General features: G+C 40.8%; 1 protein-coding gene across 2 annotated transcripts in view; it reads right to left on the bottom strand.

Moving 5' to 3' along the window:
• The window catches only part of LOC125450032 (fructose-1,6-bisphosphatase isozyme 2-like), a 54,305-nt gene that overhangs the window by 11,023 nt on the left and 24,852 nt on the right, over positions 1-18,430 (bottom strand). For both annotated transcript variants that reach the window (XM_048525987.1, XM_048525978.2), the window contains exons 4-5: positions 9,889-10,029; positions 7,005-7,142 (exon numbers count right to left, since the gene is read on the bottom strand). In XM_048525987.1, coding sequence (XP_048381944.1) covers positions 7,005-7,142; positions 9,889-10,029 — 279 coding nt within the window. The remainder of the gene's footprint in view (positions 1-7,004; positions 7,143-9,888; positions 10,030-18,430) is intronic.

Here is an 18,430-nt window from a genome sequence, read left to right as displayed (position 1 = left end):
GGGTAAAAGTTCGGCACAACATCATGGGCCAAAGGGCCTGTATTGTGCTTTACTGTTCTATATTCCATGTTCCAAATGGGGCTAGATTTATTTGGATATCTGTTCGGCATGGACGAGTTGGACTGAAGGGTCTGTTTCCATGATATATATCTCCATGACTCAATAGCAGTGTTCCTACCTCTGGGCTAGCAGTCCTGGCTTCAAAACCAAACTGCCCTGGATGCATGATATAACATGCTTAAACAGGCTGATTAAAATAACTACTATCCACTCAGGTACTTTTCCATGAGTGGTCACTTGACAGTGATCTGTAAAGGAAGCCTTTCCCCGCTCTTGGCCTGCATGCTCAAGAGAATGAGGACTATAAGTGAAAACAATTTAGCACACTTACATGATTATGTCTGTGGTTTAAAAGCACAGAATGCAAAAGCCATAAGAAGAGACTTTCGATCAATATTTTCAGAAGTCTGACGGTAACTAATTAATTCTACTTCCTTCAGTTACTTCGATTAGCTGAACAATAATAATTTATTAATCATCTGTTGTGAATGGTAACAATATCTAAATCCTCGGATGTAAAAACCCACATTCAGCATAATACCCAATGTAACTGGGTAATAAGATGCAAGCTACATGAAGGCCTTTGATTATCAACACGTGTCTGCAAGTTGCTCAATGATAAAAATAATTGCGACCATGAGTGGAACAGATATTCAGTGAAGGTTGTTTGTTTTTCATTTCTCCTTTTTCATGAAAGCTTGAGATTGCAAATCCACTTTGTGTCCATCTTCACTAGATTATGGATTATATAGATATGAATTTGCAAGGACTTACTCACCTTCTTCAACCTGCTCTTTCACATGACAGGTGCTCCCAGCATCGACTCTCATTGGCCTTTTATCAGGCTGTGCTTTCTCCCCACTCATTACAACCTCTATTCAAATATTCAGCTACCACCAGCTGAACAAAACAAAGCAGGCATTAAAATAGGGTCATAGACTCATAGAATTTTAAAGCATGCAAGGGCCATTGTGTCCTCACCAGTCACTGTCCATTGATGGATTCTAATCCCTTTTCCAGGACTTGGCTTGCAGCCTTGTATGCTATGTTGTTTGAAGTGTTCATCTAATAGTTCTTACATGTCTTGAGGGCTCCTGCTTCTAACACCATTTTAGGCATTGAGTTCAGATACCCATAACTCTCTGGATGAAAAAGAAATTTCTAAATCCCTTCTAGTCTCTAACTTAAAACTGTGCCCCCAGTTACTGAACCCTCTACTAAAGGGAAAACTTACTCCCTAATGACCCTGCATATGCCCCTCAGAATATTGTACACCTCAATCACATCCTGTCAGTCTTCTCTGCTCGACGGAAAACAAGTCCTGACCATCTAATCCTTCTTTATAGTTGAATCACTAGCCCCAACTGCTTTCTGTAGTAGAAAATTCCACAGGTTCACAACTTTCTGAGCAAAGAAATTCTTCCTCATCTCTGTCATAAATGCTTATCCTTTATTCTTAGACTGTGACCCATAGATCTGGACTTCCCCATCATCGGGAACATTCTTCCTACATTGAGCCTGTCCAATACCATCTGGATTTTTTACATTTCTATGAGAATCCCCCTCTTCTTTCTAAATTCCAGGGAGTACGAGCCCAGTTGGTCCAGCCTTTCTTCTTATGTCAGTCCTACCATCCTCAGAATCAATCTGGTGGACATTCACTAGCCTCCCTCAACAGCAAGAATGTCCTTTCTCAGATTAGGAGACCAAAAGTGGCCACAAAACACAAGGTGAGGGCTCACTAAGGCTCTGTTTTACTGCAACAAGACATCTCTACTTCTGTAATCAAATTCTCTCGCTATGAAGACCAGCATGCCATTAGCTTTCCTCTCTGCCTGCTGCACCTGCATGCCAACCTTCAGCAACTGTTCCACCATGACACCCAGCTCTAAACTGCCATCATTCAGATGATAACAAAGTGTGAAGCTGGATGAACACAGCAGGCCAAGCAGCATCTTCAGAGCACAAAAGCTGACGTTTCAGGCCTATGCTCCTAAGATGCTACTTGGCCTGCTGTGTTCATTCAGCTCCACACTTTGTTATCTTGGATTCTCCAGTATCTGCAGTTCCCATTGCCATTCAGATGATAATCTGCCTTCCTGTTTTTTCCACCAAAATAGATAACTTCACACATGTCCACATTGCATTGCATTTCCCAAGTATATGCCCACTCAGCCAGCCTATCCAAGTCACCCTGCAGCCTCTTAGCATCTTCCTCATAGCACACACTGCCACCCAGCTTAGTGCCAAGTGCAAATTTGTAGATACTGCATTCAATTCCTTCATCCAAATAGTTTATGTATATTGTGAGCAGTTGGGGTCCCACCATTGAACCCTGTGTTACCCTAGTCACCACTGCTTCCCATTCTGGAAAAGACCCTTGTTTCCAACTCTCCATCTCCTGTCTGCCTACCAGGTCTCTACATATCAATATATTACCAATGATACCGTAAGCTTTAATTTTGCTTACTAGTCTATTGCGTGGGACCTTGTGAAAAGCCTTTTAAAAGTCCAAATACACAATATCCACTGATTCACCTTTGTCCATTCTACTGGTCACATTCTCAAAAAAATCCCAGAAGATTTGTCAAGCATGATTTTCCTTCAGTAAATCCATGCTGACTTGAACTGGTCCTGTCATGGCTTTCTAAATGCTCAGTTATAACATCCTTAATAACTGACTCCAGCATTTTCCGCACCCCCAACATTAGGCTAACCAGCCTATAATTTCCTGTTTTTCTCTCACTCCTTTTTTAAAAGGTGGTGTTACATTACCTACTCTCCAGTCCATTAGAACTCTTCCAGGGTCTGTAGAATACTGGAAAATGATCACCAATGCCAATATCTCTAGGGCCACTTCTTCAAGTACCCTGGGATGCAGAGCATCAAGCCCTGGGGCCTTTTCGGGTTTTAATCCCATCAATACCCTCATTACTATTTCCTGACTAATAAGGATTTCCTTCAGTTCCTCCTTCATTCTTGACCCTCTATCCCCTAGCATGTCAACAAGGATACTTATGTCCTCCTTAGTAAAGAAGATCCAAAGTATTTGTTCAACTTGTCTGCCATCTCTTTGTTGTCCATTATGAATTCACCTGATTCTAACGGTAAGGGATCTACGTTTGACTTCACCAGTCTTCTTCTCTTCGCATAGTTGTAGAAGCTTTTGCAGTCAGTTTTTATGTTTTCTGCAAACTTACTCTCATCTTCTACTTGCCCCTTCTAAATTAAATCCTTTGTCCTCCTCTGCTGCATTTTAAATTTCTCAGGTTTGATGCTTTATTTGGCCAATTAATAGGCCTCCTCTTTGGCTTTAACACTTTAATCCCTGATTTCCCTTGTTAACTATGGTTGAGCCACATTCCCTGTTTTGCTCTAACATCTGACAGAGATGTACACAAATCTAAAAATATCGCTTGAAATTAACACAGCCTGAGATTGTCATAGTTATTAGTTGGTACAGAGACTTAAACACAAAGGCTATTTTTCTGGCTTGTTGGCCTAGTGGTCTGATGCTCAGTTCAGGAGGAGGGAAAGAAAGCATGAAGTTCCCACATTAAACTCCCAGATAAGTTCTCAAACAGGCTCTTGTGGCACAATGGTAGTATCCTTACCTCTGGGCCATCACGTAGCCTAGTTCAAGTCCTACCTACTTCGGAGGTGTGTAATAACGTCTGAGAATAGCTTTTTTAAAAATGTCTTTTTTCTTCTTCCTTCCATCACAGTTTTCTCCCTATTTCTTATGAAGGCACTGATTCTTGATGGCACCCAGTTTAGTATGTACAAGTAACTGTGTGAACCAAGACAGTGAGGGTTAACAAGCTTCGCAACTGTGTGCATCACACTCCCTCTGGCTTGTCTTAACAGGTTGTACACGTATCATTAGTGTCATGCATGCCTCTGAGTCAGAAGGTTGTGAGTCCATGTCCCACTACAGAGACTTAAGTGCATAACCTAGGCTGAGATATTACTGTAATATTGAGGAAGTTCTGCAATGCCAAAGATGCTAATTTAGATGGATATATTGACGACATTGCACAATTAAAGTGTGGAGGTTTATCGCAACATCCTGACCAAGATTTATCATCCGACCAATGCCTAAAATAGATAACTCATTCATTTATTAAGTTGAAGTTTAGCAGAGTTTGCTGTGTGCAAATTGCCTGTTGCATTTCTTTCATTAGAACTGAGACTGCATTTCAAAGGTAATTCATTGGCTCATGTGTTGGAAATATCCTGAAATTGTAAAATGCACCATATAAATGGACATTTTTCTCTCCACCTCTTCACAACAGGATCAATATCACACTGTTTCATGCTATCTGTAGCTCCATTTCTCTTCTTAATTCCCTGTTACCTGTGTCCTTATTTACACAGATAAAAAAACTTAATAAGACCATACTCCAACAAGAATGCTTGCCTTCAAAAGAAAAAAAGAGAACACTGAAACAAAATCATGGTCTTTTTACACAAAAAAGGCAATTTAAAGAGAACCTTTTTACTAATTTAGAAAGTCAAGAGAAAATAAATAAAGACTTATATCCGTCTAGCAAAATTCATGACCATTAGGCAGCTCCAACCTAGTGATTTCCAGCTAATGAAATACTTTTGGCATTGTTACTGTTGTGATGTAGGAAAAAATAGTTTGAATAAAGGAGTGCTTAATATCCTTTTATTATAAACATGGAGGCATCAGATAGGAGAATGAAAGACATTTTCAGCCTTTGTCCCCAGTTTCACTATCAAGCTCTCTTATATCAGGCATAACACGCTCCCTGGATTACACAGCACTCTTATAGACGAATCTACCAGCATGTGCTCCCAAAAAAAGTTACTGAAATTATTTTAGAATGATGTATAAGAATTTATTCCTCCCTTGCTGTTGCTGCTTGAGGGGTAAGAACAAACAGATCAGAGCAGCGGGATTAGAAACTACACAAAGAATTGGCAGTATTCGCAGATTATTGCATGGGTAATAACGTCATGAATTGGATCACATGCCCTTTGTTCAAACCTCCTCACCCTTTTTTTCTGCTGATGTCAATAGAAACCCCTCAGGGAGTAACATCCACTACTTAGACATACTTATGTAGAGAACTCTGCTTGCCTCAAACACTATTTTAAGAGTTATAATATTTGGAAGTCCATGTAGAAAGTTTATCATGACATCTAGGAGGAGCACTTCAGATGTGGTAAATCTTCCATTCATTAGCTCATATGAAAGGTTAACCTAAAGTTTTTATTCTGCCAACTGGTGCTCAACTATTATTTTATTTACATCGACAGCAGTAATTTCCTTTGAACAGCTCCTGATTGTTTTTTTACAGTAGCTTCACCGAAAGTATGGTGGAAACCACTTTGGAATGTGTATATTGGTTTTCCAATGTACTTCTGCCAAATATATGGCAGTGAAGTAAGGACAGAGATAACCAGTCTGCTGCATGGGCTGATTTAAACATCAAGGGCTGCATCTTACGACTTCTTGTGGATAAGTGTAAGTTGTGCCGAGTTATCTTGAAGGAATTATCATTGCAAAGTCTAGCAGGATTTTTCACTGTATCTTGCCAAACCTATAGTGTCCATCATGTCTGAGCCTATCCCCATCTTACCACCTGCAAACTCCCAAAACGACTTGCTACTCTCTGAATATCCGCCAATAGACCAGTGATTTTCACCTGCATCTTCTTTAAAAAGCCACTGTTCACATGGACAAACCAGAAAAAGAACCACACTCAGCTCTCTCAGGAGTCTCCACTCAGGATACTCCACACATGGTATGCCTTGGAAGTTATGCTGAGGCAGATCCACTTGCATCAAGCAAGAAGACCCTTGGCATGGCTGGCTCATCCAGGCACAAATGTTCCCAGGGTTTTCCAGACAAACTTCCAGTCCACTGGGTTCCACTGCCTAGCAGTTTCCCTTTATTGCTGCTGCAGAATCAAGGGCTACGCTAAGACATTGTGGGAGCGTCAGGCAGGAGGAATTGAGTCCTATATCTCCCTTATTCTTTCCTTGGCTTGTATGTCCAATAGTGTTGCAATGAATGAATCTGTTAACACTGCCTGGAGCAGGAAGGTGCACAGCAAAAATGGAGCAAATGGTCAGGGAATAGTTACCTCAGGTCAATATCCTATACTCTGTGTGGGTCTGTGCATAATTTCCTTTAGAAGGACCTCACATCAATGGATCCTGCAACCTCACCCCTCACAGGTCAAATGTCTGACCCTTCACTCTGAGTGTGGTCACAGTCACTTTCTTCTCCATAGTGTGTAGAACAATGAATGGTGGCAGTGAACACATTTCAGTCAGTAGCTTCTAGAATTCACCTCCAAGTGTTGGCGTGACCTTGAGCATCCAGATCCCCTTCCTGGTAATGCCTCCTGTGAATTCCATGCATTTCACACCTCCTTCCAGACTGCCACCAAACCCATTCTAATAAGCTTGCCCCTGCCAACCTATCCTTCCAACTCCCGACGTAGGAAGTTGCCATGCCAAATGTGTTCCCTGCTTGCCCGATGATGTCAGGGTGGTCCTGAGTGTGGGCAAACCCCTTTCCCGCATGACCTCCTTCTCATCCATGCTTTACTGTATCCCACACCCCCTTAGAATACTGTTGCCCCCTTCTCCCTAGCCCACAGCCCCCCATCCTGAAGAGCAACTCGCCAGGTCTTCTCCTTGCAAGTCTCTGCCCATCATTTCCCAGAATTGTTTGACCCCTCCAATTCAGTTTCTTCCCCTGCCACAGTGCTGAAACACTTCTCACCAAAGCCACAAATAACATCCAACGTGACTGTTACAAAAATGTCTAAAAAATTAAAAACAGGTAGAGACGTGGTCAATTTTAGTGGACAGGTGCTTTGCCCAGACTTAATCGATTTGAACTTGTTAGCTTTATATTTTGAAAAATTACTAGAACACCCCTTAAGCATATTAAAAATTCATACCTCAGGGAATTTTTTCTTCTGTATATATTCAGTAAGTGCAGGATCGAAGTATTTGGCGTAACCTTCATTCAGACTGTATATTTTCCCCTTCTTCTTTATTTTCACATTCCTTTCCACGAGAATAAATTCACCTACAGCCTAAATAAAAAAAAGAGAATAATAACAATAGTCAAGCAATACGAGCTTTAGTTCATTAGAATTAAAGCCCAGGAACTTGTGGTAATTAAGGTTTATGTTTTTCTTCTGGGTTTAACAGATTGTAATTAATCTGAATTGAATTTACAATAAGTTTGTTCAACTATCTACAAGCTTATTAATTAACACGTGACAACTGAGAGAATTTTAATTAGCTTTATGCATTTTAATAAGTATTCATTTTAGGATTCCATTTGACAAGATATACAACAGAAATAAAACATGATTGTGCTGCCAGAATGCCTCTGAGAATGTTCACTTGTACTTGAAAAGGAAAACCACAAATTAACAGGGAGCTAATTGTTTATTAATATTTTGTCCTTTTTATCGCTTTTGTTTTCCCCTTCTTACCTGAGGGTGTTGACTTGTTGTTGTGATGCTATTGTGATGTACCTCCAGTGTCTTGTTGAATGCTCATTGTTTATTTTGAGCATTCACAGTGAGTTTTGGCTGACGATTTGCCCAAGATCATGGTGCACACAGGAGTCATGGGGAGGAATGAAGTGTGAAAAGAATTTTAGCTTCCTAAAAAAACTGGATAAATGCTTGAAGTCTTGGGAATCTGAATTCTGACACCAACCCAACCAAATCTCCAAACGGAGACTTGTTGCGGTTTCATATATGTGTGGGCAGTTTACCTGTTCCCAGGAAACAATCTGGCAATTGAAGTATCACAATGAGGCTGCATGCTTCATAATATACATGGTTTTAACTTTTACTCTGAACTGAGTTTCACAACTGATTGATACGAATAGATGAACAAGGAGCAGGCACTTCTGTCCTTTTAGCTCATCGAGAATACTCTGCCATTCAATAGGATCCTGGCTGATCTGATTGTAACCTCAAATCTATATTTCCACCTACCTATGATAACCTTTAACCCCCTTGCTGAACAAGAAATGATACACCTCTGTCTTAAAAATATTCAAGGGTTCTGCTTCCACCACCTTTTGAGGGAAAGAATTCCAAAAACTCTCAATCCTCTCGGATAACAAAAAAGCCTCATCTCTATTTTAAGTGGGTAACTTCTGATTTTTAAACAGTAATGCCCATTACCTTATTCTCCTGTAAATGGAAACATCTTCTCCCCATCCAGCTGTCAAGACCTCTCAAGGTATTATCTGTTACAATTTAATATGATTCAATTTCAAGTTGGTTCTTTCTCTTCCAAGCTCTAGTAGATCTAAACCTAGCTTGTTGAACCTTTCCTCATAAGATAGGCCATCCATTCCAGATATCAGTCTGGTAAAAGTTCTCATAACATGCATCAAGTGCATTTATATCCTTTATTAAAAGAAGTGACCAAGATTGTACATAGCACATGTGGTCTCAGCAATGCCATGGAGAAGTGAAGCACAATCTTCCTACTTTTGCATTCAATTCACAATAAATTACAACATTCTATTAGCTTCCTAATTACTTGCTGGATCTGCATACTAACATTTTATGATTGACGCATTTCACAAGTAATGTGACATTGCTGTCAAATGAACATTCATAAAACTTGAAGGTGTTTAAGGAAATTCGAATTTCAGGCACCCCTCCCCTACCACTCCAAGAAGGTCAAAAATTTTAAACCTTCTTGTAGCCTGTTTTAATAAGAGCAAATAAGCATTGGAATTAGGAACACGGGTGGATCATTTGGCCCTTCAAGCATGAACCATTACTCAATAAGATCATTGTTGATCTGCTTGCATTTTGAATTCCACATTTCTATCTAATTCCAATAACTTTTGATTCCCTGCCCAAAAGAATCTATTTACCTCTGCCTTAACATGAAATTGTCTTATGTTGCCACAGTCTTACCAGATTATAGGGCTGCTCTTTCATTAGAGAGAAGTGACTGGTGGTGTCTTAACCTTAAGGCCAACATATCTAAGGTGAAGTTGAGAAGGAGAGTCTTTCATGGCAACCTCAGCCAGTGATGGAATTGAACCCATGCTGTTGGCATCGCACTGCTTTGCAAACTAATCATTTAGCCAACTGACTATGAACATGCTGATTAGGTCAATCAGGAATTGGCCATTGAAAATGAAATGGAAGTATACTGCAAATAGTTTGAGAATAATGAGAAACAAATGTTGAGCAAGGGCTTTGGCCCATCTTTGGCCATCTGTAATACAAAGAAAGAAACATAATGCTTGAAGACTGATGTGGTCTAGCTCCAGTCAATTGTTTGGGGAGGAGATAGTTTGCATTCAAGTACATCACGACCTCTGCCCAGAGAAAAGGTAGAAATTAGCTTCAGGTTTCATAGTACTTTCCTGTGTATCTCCTGGTGACTAGTAATAGTGATGCATGTAGCATATGGTAGGAGAAACAGCAAGGGAAGCAAATGGAAGTACAGAGAAAGTGGAAAAATGCATCCTGGTTTAATCAAGAAAATTTTATTTTGTTTGTTGCTTTCCAATTAAAGATTGTGGGATGATGTGGGGTCCAATTCAATATTCATGTTTTCAGCACCTTAAACACATTATTTTCTTTTACTGAATTCACTGTTAATGTTCAGATGGGATCTGAACTGAAGTCCTACTCTCACAAGCAACTCACATTCTTATATTTTCTCCATTCTCAAAATAGTGACAAGGTAACTATGATGCAATATATTATTCTAGTTCTTTCAACTGTTACAAATACTTGCATCCGATCAGAAATAGTAATAATTTTTTGAGCAACACGAGCTACATACTGGATCCAACATGAAGAAGTTGACACCTTGTCCAGTGGATAGTGCTACCAGGGTAGCACTGCCATACAGTGCATAGCCAGCGGCTACCATAGTTCGTCCAGGTTGAAGAGCAAGATTTTCGGTAGGCTGCTCTCCAGAATCCTAGCAAAGGCAAAACAAACGGTCAGTTACAGTGGAATCTATTCACTCTTCGTGTAACAATTTTCCACATACCCAGTAAAACTTAATAATTGAGCAATCATGACTAACAATTCTTACATAAGGAATATATGCCTTTTGGTGATATATAGTAAGTGATCTTTAAGTGACGTTATAACAAAGTTGCCTGCTACTGCGTTTGGAAAGATTGAGAATTCCAGTTTAAGCAACTAACTTCAATTATATTCTAGTCAGCAACAGCATATTCATACATGCATGTGATTTTCATCCTAGGCTCTTGTAGTATTTAGTGAAGTCAAGCCCAGCATGTCCAATCTTTCCTCCATCTAACATGTCTCATTGGACCTACCTGAGACACATTCACAACATTCCTCAGATAAGGAGACCAAATCTATATGCAGAATTTGAGAGGGGGTCTCACAAATGGCCTGTACAACTGACGCATGACTGTCTTATTTTTATGTTCAATTTATGTTGTAAGAAAGGATGCCATTCCATAAGCCTTCTTATAACCACACATTGTACTTGCATTGTAACTAATGCGCTAGAACCCCTGGATCAGTTGCACCTCTGAATTCTGCGGTCTCTCCTCATATAAATAATACCCTCCTTTATTACATTTGCTGTCAAAATGAACAATTCCAAATTTTTCCACATTGTACTGCATCTTCTAGATTTTTGCTCACTAAATGAAAGTATCAATCTGCATCCTTGTTATGCCATATTTCCACCTTTCTTTCTTCAAGTAGCAATTTTTCATAAACACGTTAAAACTTAATGATTGAGTAATCATGACTAACAATGTAGTCAGATGTAAATGTAGTCACTATACCTTTCATCCTCTCATTAGTATAAATTGTAAATATTTGCGGGTCCAGCACAGATCCCTGTAGGAGCACATTTGTCTCATCCTGTCAATCTGAATGGACCCATTTAGTATACTCTCCAGCTCTTTGTGCAGTTTTTTTTTCATGCAGCACCTTGGTATATTCCTTTTGGAAGTTAAAGTATAGTGTATCAGTGGGTTCACTTTATCCAGAGTGCATATCGTTCCTTCAAAGAATTCTGTATAAATTTCCCTTTTGAAAAGCTTTGCTGACTCTTCCTCATTACTTTGTGTTTTTCCAAGCATCCAGTTATAACTTAACTATTGATCAATTCTAACATGTTCTCTACAATGTCAAGCTAACAAACATTTAGTTTCAGTTTTCCGTCCCCCTCTCTTCTTGAATAGTCTGTTTATGTTTGCCAACCTTTCAAGAATTTAGAGAATTTCAGAAAATTAATGTCAATGCATGTGCTACCTCATTAGCCATTTCTTTTAAAGCCTTTGGATGAAGTCATTTAGGACCCGGAGGCTTATCATCCCTCAGGTCCATCAGTTTGCTCAATATCACTTCTGAAATGAATTTCACTAAGTTTCTCTCTTCCTTAATTTACAGATATCATTTACAGATATTAGTGGGATCTGCTTTGTATCCTTTAAAGTGAAGGTAGAGCAGGATATTTATCATTATATCCATCATTATTTCATAATTTACTTTCCCCATTCTCACCCTTTAGGAACTAATTTTCACTTTATTATTCCTTCTTTTTAGCTGCCTATAGACACTCTTGCTATGTGATGTTACATTCCTAACTAAGTTGCTCTCATGCTCTAATTTATAGTGACTACATTTACATCTGACTACATTGTTAGTCATTTTGACCTTTCAGTCATTTTCTGACATTCCTTATATTCTTCATATTCTGACCAGTCATTTGACCTACGATTCACCTTTATGCAATTATATGTGTTTCCCTTAAGTTTGATGCTTTCCTTAACTTCTTTAGTTAACCATGAACAGTGGATGCTCCTTTTCAAATTTTATATAGGAAACATGTCTATTTTGAGCTTTCTGAAATATCCCTTTAAATGTCTGCCAATACTTCTCTATGAATCTATCTCACAGACTAATATTCCCTTTCACTTCCGTTAACACAGCTGAACCAGGTAGTTGCCTTTTTGTAAGTTTAAAGTACTGGTCTTGTCCCTTTCAAACTTGACGTAAAACTGGGCCATACTGTGGTTGCTGCTACCTTGAGGTGTCTATACTCTAAGGTTATTAATTAATTTCATCACATTACATAATGTCAAATCTAACATAACCTGTCAATACATTTTCTGAAGAAGGCTCTAGGTCCGAAACACCAGCATTCCTGCTCCTCTGATGGTGCTTGGCCTGCTGTGTTCATCCAGCTCTACACCTTGTTATCTCTGATTCTTCAGCATCTGCAGTTATCTCTAATATAATCTGGTTGTTGTTTTAAGAAACAATTATGAAAACACCCCTTGAGCTCTTCATCATTGTGATTATTGCAGTGCGATTTTGCAAGGTTATTTGTAGATTAAAATCACCCATGATTATTGTTGCCCCTTTACTGCAAGATCCCAACATTTTTTCTTGTATCATTCTTCCTACACTTTATCCACTACGGTGAGCTAACTTTAAGGAATTAAGAAGCTAAGAAAGAACTATTCTTTAGCAGATTTTGGCTTCATATAGCAGAATTCTTTGGCTGTGTAAAAAGTCAATATTTCCTCCAATTTTTACTTTCTGTAACATTATCAAATTATACAGTACCTTTAGCTTTATTGAATAACTCTGGGTATTTCATTAGAGGATTAAAGAAAGTAGGAACCAAGGCCTTTTATGAAGCCTGATGTCCAAAAACTCCATCAAAGGGGTTTTAGGAAGTGTTGTAAGAGTGGAAAATGAGATAGGGAAGTGGAGGGCAACGGGGAGGGTATTTTGGAGTCTGTTGCCCAGCCCCCTCAAGACATGATAACCAATGCTAGAGCAATTCAAATTGGGAATGCACAGGAGAGAAAGGTCATAGAGAGATTTGAACACAAAGATAAGAATTTCAAAACAAAGTTGCTATGTGATCAGGAGCCATTGGAATTCAGTAAGCACACTTCCTTTCTCCCACCTATCCACTCCTCCCACCACAACCCCTACCTCCACCTCCTACCTACCAGCCTCATCCACGCCTCCTTGACGTGTCTGTGTCCCCTCCGCCTATCTGCTCCTTTATCCATCTTCCATCCGCCTCTCCCTCTCTCTCTAATTATTTCAGAATCCCCTTCCTCTCTCCCATTTCTGAGAAAGGGTCCAGATCCGTAACGTCAGCTTTCCTGCTCCTCTGATGCTGTTTGGCCTGCTGTGTTCATCCAGCTCTACACTTTGTTATCTCATTTCTTGTTTTTTTTTCTTTGTTTCAGTCTTGAACTGAGTTGAACTTAATTAGCTTCATTGTCTTGTTATTTTGAGCACCATGTCTCTCTGATGAGAACAGACAACAAACCAGCTTTCAAGCTTCTGCTATTCAATTTATTCTTAACAGGTCTGCAAAAACGATGCAAACAATTCCACTATACTCTGTTACTTACTGCACCTGACTTCTGCAGCTTCCTGCTATATTGGCACAGCTGACATCGGACTTTGTATGATATTAAGCAATTCCAATGTCCAGCCAGAATCTACTCGTCATTATCCATGTTGAAACAGCTTAGCTACCATGATGTTGACTGATACTTCCTGTCATCAGCTTGTGCTGACTCAGAACTCTTCCTGCTTCCCCTCCCTGTTATGTGCTCATTACTCTCCTGAAGACAATAACTTGCTGGGTTGCAATTCTACAAACACCACCCTCTGGTCCCTCAAAAAATGAGTCTGTTGTCTTCATGCAAGCCTAGTCAGTAGGCTGTGTGGCTATGGGAAGTGTGGGGACTTATAGCTCTATTCTATTCTAATCAACACTCACAGAGATCCCATATATATCCTATATATATGCACACATACATTGTCACAAATGCAGTTCAGTTCCTTACAGTGGCATATCAAGAAAACAAACAAATATTAGAGTTTGACTCTAGCCAAATAAGCCAAAGGCATCTCATACCTGAACCAGACTATATTTACATACATTTGAGGCACCTGGAGAGTTCAATAACTGAACGGACCCCCATTTAACTTCAGCAGAAGGACCGCAGACAGTGGCCATTCCCCACTGTTCCTTGGCAACAGCTGGTCCAAGCTTTAGTGCATCTCTAAGCATGTAGTCCTGGACCTTGGAATATGGCAGTCTGTAGCATATGGTTGAGGTCAACTCTTTGCAACAAGTTTTGAACAGACCGAAGAGCTTCTTTCACTGAGTTGATGGTCCTCCAGGTGTAGTCAATGTTTGTATTGGAGTTCGTCTCAGGGAACAAACTACAGAACACAGAGTCCTGCATCATGGAGCTGCTTGGGATGAACCTCGACAAAAACTGTTGCCAGACTCAACTCCTTTGCAAAGGTACATTCCAGAAGGAGATGTGTGGCAGTCTCAAATCCCTCTACAGCCACTTCCAGGGCAGTGTGCAGTGATGCAGACAGACCAGGGATACAAGAAGGATCTCACAGGCAGTGCCCTTCTCACCACCAGCCAAGAAATGACTTGGTGCTTGTTGGAAAGTTCTCGTGATGGGGCATTCTGCCAAATGGCTTTGACAGTCTGCTTAGAGAACAACCCGGCAGGATTCATCCTCTCCTTTTCCCATAGGGTCTTGAGGGTGATACATGCTGACCACTGCCTGATGGACTAGTGGTCCAAGGTGTTTTTCTTTGCAAATTTCTCCACAAAGGAAAGGTGATACAATACAGTCCAACTACTTGGAGTGTCCCACTGCAATGAGACCAATCTCACCCTTCACAACATCAGGGACAGAAGGAATCTCAGTACCTAATGATACTTGGTATTTGTATACCGAGGGACTATGCAGAGCTTGATGCAGTCACACACAAAGGTGGCCATCAGGATGAGTGTGACATTGGGCATGTTCTCCACCCTCTTGTCCAGAGTTTTGCACATGGTGTCCCTGCAGACCTAGTCCATCTTAGACCTCTAGATGAAGTGGAAGATGACTTGGATGACTGCAACAGTGCAGATTCGGGAAATGGGCCAAGCCTGCTCCAAGTACAACAGACAGAGAGCCTTACACCTGATGACTGGTTTGTTACCTGCAATGGAGAGGAAACGGTGCTCCCAAAAGATCACTTTCTGCCTCACCTTGTGATGCTGTCCTCCCACCATTTTGTGCATGTCCAGGCCCCTCCAAACTATATTCCCAGCACCTTCAAGTAATTTGTCCTGACAATGAAGGGGATAAAGAATCTGTCAGCACAGTTCCCAAAGAACATGGCCTTGCTCTTGCCTCGATTCACCTTGGCCCTCAAGGTCAGCTTGAACTCATTGCAGATGCTCATGAGTCCATGCACTGACAGCGAATCCAAGCAGAAAACAATGAGGTCATCCATGTACAGAGATGCTTTGACCTGCAGGCCTCTGCTGACTAGAATAGTCACCCCTCTCAGGCTCACATCCTTCCTGATGGCCTCAGTAAACAAGGCAGGAGAGAGTGGGCAGCTCTGTCTGACTCCAGATTTGATCAGGAAACTTTCTGATTCCTGCCCATTGTTTGAGACTGCACTAATGATGTTGGTGTAGAACACTTAGATCCAATCATGAACTGCGTCCTCAAAGTCCATTTTGGAGAGCATGTAGATTGTGATATCCTGTTAATGGCCTTCACTGATCCCAGAGCAGACCTGACCCGGTTGGTCAAGACCTTAGACAGGATTTTGAAGTCACTATTCAACAATGAAACTGGTCACCAACTTCTTTAATTTCCTTCCTCTTGCCCTTCTGCTTGTAGATGTGGGTGATGATATCTGCCGAAGCATACTGCCATACATCTGCAGCGGACACTGGCCAACTCCCATAGGGCTTAAACAACTCAGACCATAAGCCGCTGCTTCCGGGAGTTTTATTCTTTTCTAAGGACTTCAGGGCCTTCATCAACTTATCTGGAGATAATGGCTGGTCCAGCCTCACCCACATGCTGTCCTCTAAGACCTCTAGCTGTGTTATTCTAGCTGTGTATGTTGTCTTCCCTTTTACAAAGCGCAGTTGCCAACAAGCCATTAAAAATATGAGCCATCCCCAACCAAGACCCATGTCTCTGTAAGCCTTGCCATCATCTAAAGACACAATTGGTACATTTGGGTTACCATCAGAATTGAATGATTCTCTTTGAAGGGTCTCAGTAGAATCAAAAGGGGGGACTGTGAAATATTGCATTTTCTTTACTAACACACTCACAAACACTTTGTTTACTATACTGCGTTTCCATTCATTCATTTATAAAACTGCATTTCCAGCATTCATAAAACTTCTTTTAGTACATTTTACTTTTACAAGATAGGCTAAACTAAACATCCTCTCTTAGGCTGCCAAACCATTACTGTTTTTTCACACCTTTCAATTCTTATCCATCCCATGCTGCAAGCAGTGTTGAGACTAGCGTCTGTATCAAAGGCTACCCTTCTATAAATGTTAATACTGTAACCTACTCAGAATAATGCTATCCCCCATCATCGTGTCTCCATAACTCACTCAAAACTATAGAAAGATTATAATATTATTTAGCCCTTAGTAACCGTCTCTCTGGACCTGAATAGGCTGCAGGACATCAAACAGTTTCCCATTATCACAGTTTCCTCTACAAACATGTCTCTACAGTGTGTAGAGCTGAATGAACACAGCAGGTGGAGGAGTATCAGAGGAGCAGGAGGCTGATGTTTCGGGCCTAGGCCTTTCTTCAGAAAGAAGGGTCTAGGCCTGAAACATCAGCCTTCCTGCTCCTCTGGTGCTCCTTCTCCTGCTGCGTTCATCCAGCTCTACACCGTGTTACCACAGATTCTCTAGCATCTGCAGTTCCTACTCTCTCTGTCCCTAGAGTCTGCTGCTTGTTATCTCTTTGAAATTTCCTTCTACACTACCTATTTCTATAACACTGTAATATCTTTTTCTAACTTTGATTTAGGATCAGCATCTTGTTCTAACAAATGGATTTATGCTTTTAAAATACAATCAAATAGGGCCACTGTCCCCTTTAAGAAACTTACTATCGAAACAGCGGTTCTGTGAAACTGCATGAATAAATGTGTAAGAACTGTTAAAACCGGTAACAGTAAATGAAATCTCACAACCCAGCTGCAGGAGATAAGTTTAATATCTTCTATACCTTTATTTAGTACATGTATAATTTCTCGTCTATTTCGGTCATATATGTCTAGTATATTTACCAACACTACCAACTTTAAAGACAAAAGGACCAACACCTCTTAATTATGCAAACTAAGACCAGACAAACATTCTAATCCCATCAGGAGTTACATTTAGCAAGTGCTTAGACCACTTACTGCTTCCCCAGGACAGATGTCACACAAACTTGTGTTCAATAGATACAACTATGTGACACTATGGTGCTAAAATTATAATGTATTAAAAACAGTGTATTAAAAAGACTACTGTAAAACTGTACTTTGGATTCCATCACCACCTTGGACTTTGCCACTGCGGATGGTCAACAAAGAGACTATTTTCACCACTCACCAATCTCAGTCATCATTGAACGCAATCCTACAGCGGCGTAAAAAGGATTTGCTGATCAGACTGATATGACGTTAATAAGCCACCTTCTTCCTTCATGCTGCTGAGCACAGAGCTCTCCTTGTGCACCTGCTGGAAGAAGTAATCCAAGCGCACCTCATCCTCTTCACACTGTGGATGCTGGAGCAAGGGATTATCTTGGAGGTAAAGAGCAAGGCTTACTGGCTCTTCACCTCTGGCAGAGCCTCCGTGACGTCAACTCCCGCCATCTGCAGCAGGAGTAGGTTCTGCATGGTTTTCTGAAGTTTGGACAGTTTTCCCCCACGTCTCTCTTGCCTTTGGAACACCTTTGAGGATAAAGAATCTCTTGATGTCCACTTGATTGTCTCCCACCAGTCTGCTGGAGACTCAAAGAGGGGCTTTATGTCTCCAACCTGTGAAATGTCTATTGAGCTCCTCAATGTTTTCTATGGTTATCAGTTTCACATTCAGCTTCCACATACCCTTGTTGGTCCATTAGTTGTCCTGTAGGTGGCAGTCAGCCAGCAGGAGACAGTAGTCAGAGAAAAACACCGGCTTGGCACTGGTGGACCTGACTGAGAGTGTGCGGGATGTAAACAGAAAGAGTATCCTTGAGCAGATTGACCTGTCTGGCAGCGCCTGGATGTATCTGCACTGAGCTCTGTCTGCAAAAATGCTGAAGACATCATGCAGCTTGGTGACTTTAACTGTTTCCCTCAGGAATCTGGACGTGGCTTCAGCCCTTCCAGATTGTCTAACCACATCGATGATGCCCTGTGCCCTGGCCTCCCACAGGTTTGGCACACTCTCGGTTACTCCACACTTGAACAGCGGGTGGAGGATGCTCCCACTGGTGTCCACCTTCAGGGTCACTTTGACCTGC

Source organism: Stegostoma tigrinum, chromosome 3 (genome assembly GCF_030684315.1).
Source record: "Stegostoma tigrinum isolate sSteTig4 chromosome 3, sSteTig4.hap1, whole genome shotgun sequence".
In the NCBI taxonomy this organism is placed as follows: Eukaryota; Metazoa; Chordata; class Chondrichthyes; order Orectolobiformes; family Stegostomatidae; genus Stegostoma; species Stegostoma tigrinum.
The sequence above is the reverse complement of the archived record's forward strand: the minus strand, read 5'-3'. Positions and strand labels throughout refer to the sequence as shown.